The sequence below is a fragment of the Tigriopus californicus genome, chromosome 12 (assembly GCF_007210705.1).
Source record: "Tigriopus californicus strain San Diego chromosome 12, Tcal_SD_v2.1, whole genome shotgun sequence".
Classification (NCBI taxonomy): Eukaryota; Metazoa; Arthropoda; class Copepoda; order Harpacticoida; family Harpacticidae; genus Tigriopus; species Tigriopus californicus.
The window spans coordinates 6,996,527-7,009,896 of NC_081451.1; the positions used below are offsets into that span (position 1 = coordinate 6,996,527).

At 43.2% G+C, this 13,370-nt stretch overlaps 3 protein-coding genes across 3 annotated transcripts; all 3 read right to left on the reverse strand.

Annotated features, from left to right (window-relative positions):
- Positions 1-406: 406 nt before the first annotated feature.
- On the reverse strand, positions 407-2,164 carry LOC131891418 (uncharacterized). Its single transcript, XM_059240972.1, has 2 exons — positions 1,917-2,164; positions 407-1,827 (listed from the first exon to the last, which is right to left on the reverse strand). Exons 1-2 carry the CDS (start codon positions 1,935-1,937, stop codon positions 1,099-1,101), a joined length of 750 nt encoding a protein of 249 aa, XP_059096955.1. The 5' UTR covers positions 1,938-2,164; the 3' UTR covers positions 407-1,098.
- A 1,115-nt stretch (positions 2,165-3,279) lies between these two features.
- On the reverse strand, positions 3,280-7,958 carry LOC131891416 (UDP-glucuronic acid decarboxylase 1-like). Its single transcript, XM_059240970.1, has 5 exons — positions 7,191-7,958; positions 4,527-4,793; positions 3,969-4,458; positions 3,754-3,886; positions 3,280-3,661 (listed from the first exon to the last, which is right to left on the reverse strand). Exons 1-5 carry the CDS (start codon positions 7,439-7,441, stop codon positions 3,534-3,536), a joined length of 1,269 nt encoding a protein of 422 aa, XP_059096953.1. The 5' UTR covers positions 7,442-7,958; the 3' UTR covers positions 3,280-3,533.
- Positions 7,959-11,402: 3,444 nt separating this feature from the next.
- Positions 11,403-12,902, reverse strand: LOC131891417 (26S proteasome non-ATPase regulatory subunit 6-like). The gene has a single exon (XM_059240971.1). The coding sequence runs from the start codon at positions 12,706-12,708 to the stop codon at positions 11,500-11,502; it is 1,209 nt and encodes a 402-aa protein (XP_059096954.1). The 5' UTR covers positions 12,709-12,902; the 3' UTR covers positions 11,403-11,499.
- Between the last annotated feature and the right edge of the window lie 468 nt (positions 12,903-13,370).

Consider the following 13,370-nt stretch of genomic DNA (forward strand, 5'->3'; position numbering starts at 1 on the left):
GAACAGCTTCAATCCATAGATTCCATTGTGGATTATTCTTTGGAGTTTTGATCACGACGGCCCAAAACCACTAAACAGTAAGGACTACCTGGCTTAGGCGACATTGTTCACTGAAATTTTGGAGGAATGAATGCTAAATATGTTCAATAGTCTTAGTAGCGCTGGAAAAGTGACCGCCCAGGAGATTTGTTTACCTTTCCTTTTTAAGATGACGTCATCAGTCAGCTGTAGCTTAAAGGTGCCTAATACTCGCAACATCTAGTTGTTCAATTCGGCCTATAATATCACCATGGGCAGCTAAAAACTCATGTCTCGGAAAAAGCCGTGGGAGGGGAGAGGAATGATCGGGGTTAATACATATCCATGGCGGGCTACTGTTCGTGGGCGTCGGTATCACAGTTCAAAACACGGTTCAAAACGAATATATTTACTTCAATCCATTTAAAAATACATTCCTATTGAGGTACAGTATTCAAGATATCAGCTAATTGCTAATAATTTTTTAAGTGGAAATAGTAGAAAACGTTTCTGTATTACATTTAGCTTACCTTATGATCAATAACATGACTGTTTTATTATCATGTTATCATCGATGTTTGCTTACATTAAGCCATTAAACTGGTGTCTATCCTTGAGACTGAAGTTAAAGAAAGAAGTGAATGGGTGGCTTGTAAGTTTCGTATATAACGAAATGAATTTTGCCAAAAACAAATAACTTTTTTTCATTGAAATGCATTGAATTGAAGTAGTCGAGGCCGTTCGGGAGCAAAGGCGCTTAATATATGTTTCTTTTCATATGAGTAGAAACGCACTACCCTGTTCTTGCGAGTACAACCGATTTCAAATGAATCTGGGCCTTTAATGTTTTGCAAGAAATGGATCAATACTGAGCTCGCACAGAGCTTTTCATGGGACAGAAAAGTACGTTGGATTAAAACCACCTTGAGGGGGAAATTTCTTTACGTACTTTTTTATCTTCATTGATAGCACACTACCAATATTGTGCCTAATGACGACTTTAGATTCATTATTTGCTTGTTTTTTTTTTATATTTTAGGCAGTCCAAGGACAGTAAACAATTCTAAGTAGGTAGGAATATCATGCGAAACTCAGCACTGTGTCAGTGCTGCTATCTTTCGTGGCTTCGAAAGAAATTCCCTTTTTGCTGGCAGCCTGCTGAAGGGACAACAGTTGAGTGATTTGAGGTACTTTGTCTGCGATTCCTTGGAGTCGGGCAGCAAAGCCGGACAGTTTGCTGGCCAGATTGGAGAACGTCGTCTTGATCTCCTCTGCTTTCTGCTTGTTCTCGGGGGAAATGTCGTCGCCAAAAGCCTCCAAAATGCCATCGACAAATCCAGAGGAGGCTTGTCCTGTGGCTTCAATGGCCTTGAGCGAATCTTCTGGAATGAGCACTGGTTTGACGGGTTGGTCCGGCTCCAACTCCGGTTGTTGGGGGACTAGTGGCTGAGCCCTCAATTGCACGGGCGAAGAAGGTGATGAAGGCGACAAAGGCGATGAGGGAGATTGGCCGGAAATGATTTGTCGTTGCTCAAGGGCCAATTGTTGGAGCAATTGTTGTTGCTTGGCCTGTTGATCTAGATTGTATTGCTGGAATTGGCTCAGCGAGGATTGCGCTTGGGGAATTCGTGAATCTGTGTAGTAGTTCTGTGCAGTATTTGAAGCCGGATTACTGGGCTGTTGATAATATCCTTGAGGAGTCAAAGAACCGTCTCTGCCAATGGTCAAAGAATATCCGGCATTCGTTGGATATGATGAAGCTCCAAAATTCTGATACTGGGGCATGGCACCAGCCAAACCAAGGATGATCTAGAAATTTGCAAAGCAAATAATTGAAATACATATACAGGAAAAGGATGCCCGCAGATGCTTCAAGGCCCTCTTTTTGGTTTGCTTACCGGTAGAATAAAGGCCTTCATTGTGAGCTAGATAGAGTTGCTTGTCCAAGGAGATGTTCTTGAGTGATGTCTTGGGTCTCGAGTGCGCGCTATTTATTATGGCTGAAATTCTGGTTGGACACATCAAAGTTACGCAACTTCGTGTTTTGTTGTCCCTGCCTTAATTTCGGGAAAACGTAAATTTTGACTAAGATTTGAATCAAATCCAATTGCCATTAAACTCCGCGTCCTAAAATATAGAACACCGTCTGTATCTTTTAAATCTTATTAACAATCTCACTCAACTGTAAGACAAGACAATCAGTAAGTCTTTGGCGTTAACCTGTTCTGAGATCGAACCATGGCTCGATGGTACGAGCGTGATGAATTAATCTTACGTAAGATCGGACCGGTATACCGTCCTACCTTCGATTGTACCGTAGTAGGTTGATATGGACTAGTAGACAACATAGCAGTGGATTGACCACCTCTCATTCAGTTTCTTTGTTGGTGTAAATACTGATACTACCGAACATTTTTTTTATAAACTTATTAGTGATAGAGTGAAATTTGGTGATTTAGTATACGTGTTTGATGTTAAATCTGAGCAATAAATATGAGGCCCTGGTTTGTGCTTCATTTTTATTTGGCCATTCGCTGGAGCATCGATGGAATGACCAATCAATCCTGATGGAAAATCGCTTATAGATGGTTTTTTTATTGAAATTTCTAATTGAAAATGATCTTGTATTGACAAGGTATCAGACGTTTCACCCTTTTTCTTTTTTGGTCAATAGCAATGTGAGGGGAAGTAATTTTTTTTATCACATTCATTTCTATATGGAGTCAAGAACTATTGAACTGTTTCAGAAAATTAGCAATTACTAATTCTGACCCTTTATCAGATAACCGTACATAAACGTCAAGTACAAAAAAAATCCTCAGTTTGCATAGTAAATTCAGTGCAAAAGTCACAGTTGCCACAATACTCGGTGTGATGGCCATTAGTCGCTCTTGGAAATTAGTATCAAAATAAATGTGTTTCAATGAAGTCCTTATGCAAGTATGGCTTTTTCCATATCTAAGTGCCTGAATTCTGGAAGCGTAGCTTGTCATTGATTTTAGCTTTCCTAGAACGACATTAAGTTGGTATTCCACAGGGGGATCCACTGTCGCCAATACTTTGCAGCCTTTATGTATCCGACCTGACCGAAGCTCTCACACACCAAGACCCCACTGTCAACCATTTTATGGTTCAATATTTTCAATTCGCAGACAACTTTGGTAAACAACCTTGGCTCATTCAGTAGTGGAATTGCATAATGAAGGCCGTTCTTTTGACAATGACTGTGGAGCGTTTCAGTCAATAACATCAAGAGGAAGGCATGGTCCATGATCTATATTGGTTAACAACTCAATGTATTTATCGATGAATCTAAATTTGAGATGGTCAAAACCGAGACCCTAAAGCTCTTGTTTCGTGCCTTTCCTCCTGCTGGGCAACGAACTCTCTGATTTGTCGCTGAGCCAATACTCGTCTGGATGAATTTTGTTTCTCTCTGAATGTTTGGAGCGCTTCAACTCTTGGGAGAAGTAATCAATGGTTGTTTGAAGACCCTTGGAGAGCTCCACATTTGGCTACCAACCCAACACTTCTTTGGCCAAAGTGATCACCGGCCTTCGTTGTTGGGGATCATCCTCCACAGCTGGACGGTGAACAATGGGACTGGCACTTTTCACTTGAGATTTGATCAATTGGGCGAAATCTGCGGGACAAAAAGGCGCAAAGTGAGGAGGACAGACCAGAGGGAGGAGCCGGAGCCGGTTAAAGGAAAGTGATTGACCATTCAGTCATTACCTAAGATCGTGCGCTCGATGGGGTTGCCTATGTTGACCGGCTTCGTGTAATTGGATGCCATGAGCAGCATCAGACCGTCCACTAGGTCACTGACATACTGAAATGATCGGGTCTGTTGCCCTTCGCCATAGACCTGAAACCCAAAGACACATTCATGTTGTCATTCGAAAGTCGCTGACCCACCCTTATGGCTGTTCAATTGGTCATCAAATTACCGTCATCGGCTCGTCTTGAAGGGCTTGCAAAACGAAATTGGACACAACTCGGCCGTCATTCATGTGCATTCTCGGTCCATATGTGTTGAAGATTCTGGCGATGCGGATATCCACTTTGCTCTGCTTCTCGTAGGAGATGGCCAGAGTTTCGGCCACGCGCTTGCCCTCATCATAGCAAGCCCGCGGCCCAATCGGGTTCACGTGGCCCCAGTAGCTTTCCGATTGGGGATGTACCTCGGGGTCACCATAAACTTCCGAAGTACTGGCCACGAGGATCTTAGCGTTGACTCGTTTGGCCAGACCCAACATGTTGACCGTTCCCAGGGTGTTGGTCTTGATGGTTTTGACCGGGTTGTACATGTAGTGGGGCGGGCTAGCGGGCGAGGCCAGGTGATAAATCTCATCCACTTCGACATGGAGGGGATTGACAATATCGTGATTGAGCAACTCAAAGTTCTCATGACCAATCCATAACTCGACATTTCGTTTCCTGGGAAGGTATTCAAGAGCAATGATAAAAAAATGCGTCACATATACAATACTTTTAGATCCACTTGCCTTCCGGTAAAGAAGTTATCCACCACAATCACTTCATGTCCGGCCAACATTAGCCGATCAACCAGATGGGATCCGACAAAACCCGCACCCCCTGTGATCAATATCCGCTTACGATCTTGATAATTGAGGAACTTGACCTCGGGAAAGCTTTTGCTGGACGATGGGAGCTTCACAAACACATTTTCATCGACATCGTCACTCACAAAGGTAGAAGAAGTTTCTCGGGAGTGAAGCTTTTCTTCTAACTCGGCCACTCGAGCTTCCAGTCTGAAAAATTCATATAATATCCCTGAGCGGTTCTGATTCCACAAAGCGTTGATTATTTTCTTTCATGGGCTTTCTATTAACGTGTTAAAAATCGGTCTTTTTACTGATTGTGTGAGACGATAGATCAAAACTGCTTCTCTTAATGGATTTAAATGGAGATTATCATGTATCAGGTCGAACCTTCCGGGCATTAGTCGTTCCTCCATAAAAGGAATAGATTACAGTTACAATTACTTCGGCCAAAAAGAGCAATTCGTTACACAACCGTTGCTCCAAAAAGTTGTAATGGTGTTACTCGTTACAATTACTTTTACTTAAAATTTAGATGATCACTATTTCAGTTTTTTTGCCTCATCCAGACCATACATTGCTAATTAGTGTGTTTATAAATTTTTCAAACAATCCTCAGATTTAATTTCTTCCTGCCAACATATGATACTAATGAGCTTTGGTAATGTTTATTTGCTCAGGATTAGTGATGGGAAGGGTGCCTCTAAGGTCTCAAACTTTGAATCCAAAACCAGGGTAAGACATGGTGGTCCAGAGAGTCTTGAATCCAGCTCAAATTCAACCTTCTTACTAACAGGTGTACCATTTTAACTCCAATATTGAAAAGTAAAATTAATAAATGTGCGTTATATATACCATGTATGTAAGTTAGCACTGGATTCCTCCAATTCTTGACCATGCTGGTTTAGCTAAGCCACGGACTTCAAGAGATGAGGACAGCGAATGGAAACGAAAATTTCGTATCTCCTGAACTATTCATTGGCTTGAAAATTATCTATAGAAAGGATCGCACTTTCTTGTCAAATTAGTGTTTAGGGGTACTCGGGAGATTTGGTCACAGTTACGTATTGATCGCTACATAAAATTCGATTTTTCGGCCTGCTCTTGGTCAGCTATGTAACGTTTTGACTTCATAACTTTGAAGCAAACCATTTTAGACGTAGAGGGTAAACTAATGACTTGCCTTTAATTGAAGATATCAACGTTTTGTATTTTATTACTTTAATTCGAAAAATGGCTCAAGAGTCTTTATGACCAAGAGAAGGGTGATTTGGCGGAAAGCCCGTTCAAAGTCCATATTTCTAGAAGTTAGCGGCTAAGCCAATGGAAATACTTATTGGGAAAATAATTTCTTTTCCAAGTTGGAACTACTCAAATCTTATGGGAAAAAAGGCCTTTTTGAAATTTGAAACTTTGGAGGCGAAAGGCATATTTAAAAGGGGAAATAAATATATTCAGGATGGGGATTTCGAATTCGGGCATAGTTAGGTATCATACATTGTTACGTTGCAAATTCAACGTGTTAACTTCGGTTTTATTTATTTTTTGCTGTGATTTGAAACTCGAACATGTAATGCCTTCTTCTGGACTACATGTTATTTAGATATTTCTCATCTAAAACTGATTTCTTCTCCTGAACCCAACTAATGATGGGAAATAGAGTCAGGGATGGATATGGGGAGGGTTGAGAAATTTGGTTCAACGCACTCAAGCCAAAGGGAGATTTCGCTCTGAATCAGGCCTTTTTTGTTCAACAGCATTTGAATGGCGAGATATAAAGAATAAAGCAGTGCAAATATAACAAGATTTGAAACCAAAAACACATTCATTGTTTTAAAATGCGAGCACAAGTTTCAGCTCTGAGCTTACTTCTTTAGGATATTTGAAAATATGTAGTATTGGTTATTTACAGCATTTTAAAATGTAATGGGATTACAGTTCCTTTTCCGAAAAAAGGTACGAATTACTGTGATTGCATTACTTGTAATTTCGGTACTAGTGCCCTGCTCGTCTTCTCTCATTATGAGACCGTAGAGCGCTAAGAGAAATTGCTTTTCCTTCTGGCAACAACTGAATCCAGCACATGTGGGCGGCGAACAAGTGAAAATATGTCTTATAGAATGTGCGTCATCCAGTCTCCGAAGGGCTGTAGTGTTCTTTTTAGAACATGCATAGTGATCATCACCACTTCAGAAATGTCAGCAATGGCAAAATAATTCACCTCCCTTAAAAATTTGATCATGGATTCAACTACTATTGGTCCTTGCTAAATTGTTGGCAGTCTTTCTTTCTCCAAAGTTGCTATTGTGTACTTCATATATCGGTTATCAGGGTCTCCTTGAATGATCTCGGAAGATTTGACTAAGAAGACTTTTCAAGAATATCTATTCGATTTTGGGTTTGAATTGGCGATGGATGTTCGAAAACAGCATGATTGAAATTTGATCGACCGCAAGCGTGCCTTCTACTCTAAGGAGCAACCAAACTTCACTCAACCAACAAACTGATATTGGTATTAGGAAACGCAACTACCGCGCCAAAAATGGGTTTCCTGGTCTTAAATGGCATGATTGAAACAATTCACGTGTTTGATTACAACTAACTTACTTGCGCATCATCAACTGCACTTGGTCGGCATTGTCTTCATCAGCCTTCACTTCCACATTGTTGTTGTTGTTCGTGGTTCGTGTCGACTGAGCTGTGGATGCTTCTGTGGGCGTGGCCCCTTCCATAAGGGAGTCTTGATTACTTTGGGCGTGACCCAATTTGATCAGGACCAAAGAGAGATAGACGGGGAGTATTAGTGACCCTGGAAACCCAAGGTGAAGAACCCGATTAGTGAATGTTGGCCCCCGCATCCTAGAATGAAGTGAAGGCACCACACAATGCTCGTCACTGAATACTGAATGCCATGCACAGAACGAGCATTTCTAGTCAGAGAGTGCGACACCCTACCCACGGGCTCGTTCAACTTGATGCTACAGATGCTACAGACGTTAACGTCGTCTATTCATTGGACAACTTGAACATAGCCCTTGCTGTAGTCGCTACTCAGGCATGATGATGATGATGATGATGAGGAGGAGGAGGAGGGGCAAGAGAAACGTGGATGGCATTTCATTCCTTGCGTCAGTCAGGGAAGATGCACTACAGTGCGGCCATTGGTGAGCGGGCCTTTTGTGCCAAAGGAGCGATGGAATAACGCCAAAGAGATTACAAGGACTTCGATTCGATCTCGTGCTAGTACAGTGTTAGCATACGTATTCAATTGAGAACAAAGACATAAAAACGAGAAAAGAAACCTGGTTGTCCAAAGTTGCATCTAAAATTGATCAAATATACAATTTAAAATGGAAAGGAAACTTTTCAAAACAGAATTTTACGCAAAAGTAGTGGAAGAGTACAACAAAGGCGCGCGTGCTTATGTTGAAAGCGACCTAGTCTACGAAATAGATATAGAAGGTAGGTGCACTTTACAATTCTAATCACTCTTAACATTAAATATCCCGCCGAATCTATAAGCCGACCAGGTTCTGGTCAGGCTATTTCACTCTGAGGACAATAAAGTTCTACATAAAACCCTGAATTCTCCTTACTTACATCTGGATCTGACGGTGGGTATGATTTCTCAATTTCAGTGTGACGAGAATCCAAGGCAAAATGATTCATTGGACCAAGTAACCAAAGCAGTCCCTACCATTTTTTTAACAAAAACAACTTCGTGCGTTTTGATGGATTTGAAAGTCAAAGGAGCAATCAGAGCAATCCCTGTCAAAGTAAAAGGGCGGGAAATTCAAACTGATCGAAAATTGTTATTTTCGAAGTCAAAGTTTCACATGTTCCGGTCAATAATTTTGTCCAAAAATGTTACTACAACACGACATTTTTGTAGCCGTTTCAGAATCAATCACTATTAGAATCCTTTTGCATCATACTCTGGGCTAGAAGGAAAAAACCTTCAGACCAGTACATAAATCTCAAGCTAATGTCGGCAAATCCCTTATGTAAACTTGATGATGGCCCGAATGCAAAAAAACTCCAAATTGCGCCTAAGCTAGATTTTACAAGAGATTGCCGCCTCTTTCATTGAATGATCATTTATCAAACAAAAATTAGTGGCTAAGATTAATACAAAAGGGAATGTTTTACATAATATGACTTCACTAAATATTTTGGGCAAAAGCAAAATTAGTCACACTTGGAAAATGATGAATTTTTCGAAGCTGCCGACCTCCATTGTGGATCAAATATTTGCAAACAAGCAAATATTTTGAAATTTCAATTAAAAAACTAAACAAACAAGGAAATGGCCAATTTGAGCACAACAGCAGACTAAGGTCATTACTGAAATGCTTTTTGTAATTTGAAGCAATGTAATCTGGAAAGTTGTGTAAAAGGAACGCGGGAATGAATAAAATGAGGACAATTAGAAGTCAAAACGAAATGACGCGTGGCAAAATATTTGTTTTCGATCATAAGCCCTTTTCGTTCGCTTTTCGAGTAGAACAGCACAAGACTCGAGTGAGGCCAATTCCGTCGTTATATGGCTTGGAAGTCACTCATCAAGGAACACTGCTGGCCAGTACAGTTATTCCTGGCTCACCTGTCCCCGCAATCAACATGCCTAGGGCATGCTTTTTCTGCAATCCCAGTCCTTCTAGTCCTTCTATTTCCTACACAGAGAGATCCCTAGACTCTAGGAAGAGGGTACACTGTCTTCCAGGGGAAAGTTTCTTTCCTCACTTTCAACAAGTCACTGCTACGAGGGACCTAAAGATCTGTGCCAATTGCCAGCGTGTATAGGGCATTGACCGTCGACCGACTGCTCCCCGGGAATAAGAAATGTGTTTGAAGGTTTAGAGGTTTCCATTTTTTAACCACCAGCGGCAAAACGCATTTTTTTCATTTAATATCACTCTACATGGTCTGAATCAAGAATAATACTTATTGACTTTTCAAACTAGATCGTAATCCCTTGAACTTTGTTTCACGGAACCTCTCTTTTTGTGCATCCACATTCACATCTTCAGGGGAAAATGGAAAATAAACAGCCTCCTGTTTTGCTCCAACTACAGAAAATAACATTTTGTCAAAGCAATATTCGTCATACCTGCCTCTTTTTCATTGGATACAAGAACTTCAATTTTAGTTCATAGAAAAAGTAAAATACGCTTATGGACAGGGTGGTACAAGATGGAAAGCTACTATGGGCCACGCTCTGTGCCTTCTGAAAATCCTTCGCTATTCGTCAAAGAATTGCACTCGCCTAACCGTTCAAAGATAGATACTAAATGGCTCACCCATTTCCCTCGGCCTCTTACCGGTCTTCAGCATGCCCTTTGTTTTGGCTCAGACATCAAGACTCTGCGGTTTTTCATTTTCGAACATTGTTATGGTGGCAAACGGTGGGAGGGTCATCGCTAAAATTAGCTCATTGGCAGTACAGCGCTAGTCAATGTGTTTAATAGCTCGTCTTTATGAAAGCTTGGGGTTCAAGGTCATACAAATCTTTGATTGGTGACAAGCATTTTCAGACACGGCCAAAGTAGCCCTGAATTTCTTTCCGCCCAATAATTCTCCGAAATTTGGCCTAAACAAGACCAAAACTCTTCAATTTTCTCGAAAATCCTTGATTTTAGGTTTTTACGGTTAAAATTCGTGAAAAAGGTTTTTTTGTGCCCCAAAACGGTCAAAATAGTTTAAACCATGTGGTAACCTTAAAGAAATATCTTTATCCCCCGACCCCTAATGATCACTTTCTTATTCAAATTATTATTCCAACTTCGCTTACCCCAATCTGATGCGATACTCGGTAATCGATGGATTTCTTGAGGTTATGTGAAGAAAATAATAGAAAAGTTTTGAATTGTTTGAAATGCTTCAATTCTGCAGCGATTCTCTCTCGGCCACTTAAAGAAAGAAATGGATTAGCGATGGCTTAGCGATGGCTCATCGACTGAATCATTCTATACGTACGTATTGAACATTATCAAACCTACCACATATAAAAGGCACATCAGTCACACACTTGTTATTCTTCAATGTCCCCAAAAGGATTTCACAAGTGTTTGAGTGGCACTGCATGCCAAGGTAAAACCTCGAGTCCATTGCACGGGTCTAGAGATTTTTTTTTCGAGAAATTTCGAATTCCAACGGGCTTCCCGCCAAATCAAGCAACTTTGGGTCAAAATAATGCTGAGTCCATTTTAGAGTAGATTAATAAAATGAGAAATTGAAATCGTTGTAATTCAAGGTTTGTCGCGTTCGTAAGACTTGGAAGTCGTTGGTTTGAAGTTATATTGTCCAAGACCCCTGTTGCAGAATTGGGCGAAAATTCGAACCTGAAGCAATGAATGATTGCAACATGATATTAAAGGTCTCTTCAGAGCTCCTTACAACATATTTTTAGTCCTAATTTGGCAAGGTTCGTTAATTGGTCGGATCCTTAAGCGTATTGACCTCATTTCAGATAATGTCACGATATGACCCAACATTGAGATAAGCGAGAGAGCGACCAAGACGACCCGATGCTAGTCGTTCAAGGATGGGTTGTCAACAGTGTGGACATTAAATCTTCTGGACTTTTTTGTTTCTTTTGATCCGGAAAACGTCCAAAAGTACGGGACTATTTAGCTACCAAATAATGCATCAACCATTGATTATAAAAATTATGCTGAGTAATAGAAAACGTCATTGAGACTTACGTGACGAACTTGTTACATTCCAGGCACAAAATTGCTTTAAACTAATACAGTACCAGCTGAGGCATGTATGGAGAAAAACTTTTCGGTCGGAATAAAGTGGGCGGGACATGCAAACCATTGTACATATATTGGTTTTATTCACTGTGAATGTGGAGGTTCAGGGTCGGGCCACCCAACAGGAAAATGATACAAAGACAACCACGATGGTTTGTCTAAATATTGATAACGCGCGAGAGCTTTTGGACGCGGTTAAGCAGAATATCGCCCTGTTTGATGGTGCCCTGATATCGGGCGTTCTTGGTGTCGGGTCGATTGGTCATGACGATCCCGCGGACCTTGTCAATCCGGCAATGGAGTCGTCCGTCGGCGATGAAGCGGGACAGCTCGCGATCCATGTAGTCTTCGGTGACGTTGAAGGCTTCGGACATGTAGGTGAGGGTCAGACTACGATAGGACTCGAGCAATTGGGCAAAGGCCTTTACCTTCATCTCGCGCACATAATAGGCGTAGTGGGCGTGCAGGTATCGGTCGGCTTTCATGACGCGCTCGACGGTGGCCAGGGCGCGGAAGAAGCGCGCATACTGACATTCGTAGAGCGAGAAGAGGTACTCGCTGACCTCGGGACAGCCGTGGAGCACCTCGAGAATCTCAGAGCCGTGAATGACTTGAGTCTTGAGGGCGCCACGCTCCAACGCAATCATAGCTACGTACACGGTGTATATGACGAAGCGCTCGTAGGTCATGAGCTCGGCGCACGTGAACGTGGACACCGTGTCCAGGAAAAGACGGGCGGCGCGCTCAAAGTCGCGCACCGACAGAGCGAAGAAGCCCTCGTAGACTTTGAGACGGTTGCGTCGGTCCCAGTCCCCGCCCTCCTTGAGCATCTGGTGGGCCCGCTCGATCTGGGCCCGACTCAGCTCCGTGTCCGAGTGGAACAGGCCCAGGCGGATCTTGTTAAAAACGAGGTCCATGCGGTTACCAATGCCCACCGTCTTGGCCAAAGTCTCGTCCACGGCGGCCAGGGCCAGGTCCTTGTGGCCGATCTGGGTGTAGTAGTCGGCCTTGCGCCGGAGGGCCTCGCGCATCTCACTCTCGCCCATATTGACCTGGGCGGCGTCCAAACCGCGCTCAACCGCGGCCCAGCGCTCGGCATTGGCCGCTTCCATCTCGGCTACCAGTTGATCGTCCACGGACCAGCCGTGCTCGCCCGCCAATTGATGGTAGTAGGGCACCATGCCCTGTTCGCGGATGCGGGCCAGCACGCTCGTCTGAAGCCGCTGGGCCTCACCGGCCTCACCCTCGTCCGGGGCTCGGAGGAGCACGCCCATCCGAAAGGCCATCTGGGCCAACTCCATGTCGGGCAGGGCGGTCAGTGTACCCTCATTTTCGGCCGCTGAGGGCGCCGGGCTCACCACCGTCATAGGCTTGGTTGGCTTGGGTCGAGTGGGGTCGAGGATAACGGCTTGGCACCGGGGAAGGAGAGCGGCGTATCAACAACCCAGGATATCCCTCGGACTTGTGTGGGCGACGAGGGTCAGATTCAGATTGACAATGCCCTAACTACCAAACCACCAACACTAAGAATGCAATTCTTTAGTCGAGAGTGACTTGAATCTTTTGTTGTGGAAGAGGGAGAGTCGGCAGTGTGGCCAAATACGCCACCCTTCCCCATGACACGCTCCTACCCCAGGTTCATCGGGGACCAATTGGTACAGCTACCCGAGTCCTTTTTGAGTCTTAAACACACGCAGCGAACTTTAATATCCTACATCGGCTTAAGGTCAATCAAGTCAGGATCCTCCGAGGGCGAGTGGATTCAAGGGACCATGTTTCAGGCAATTTCCATGGCGAGGAAGTCTCCCTGATTCGGCTGGCCGGGGTGACCAAGATATACAAATCCAAATTAATTCTCCACCCTAGACCTCATGGACGGCCAATGGAATACTCGTGATATCGGAGCTAGCCACGGACTCACTCGTTGTATTGTGTAGCATCTTGTCCTTTGACCGGCGTCGGGGCTCATGGGCACGGTTTCCTTTGCGCCTCTGTCGTCCCGCCAGAGTTGATCGACTTTTTTCTAAAA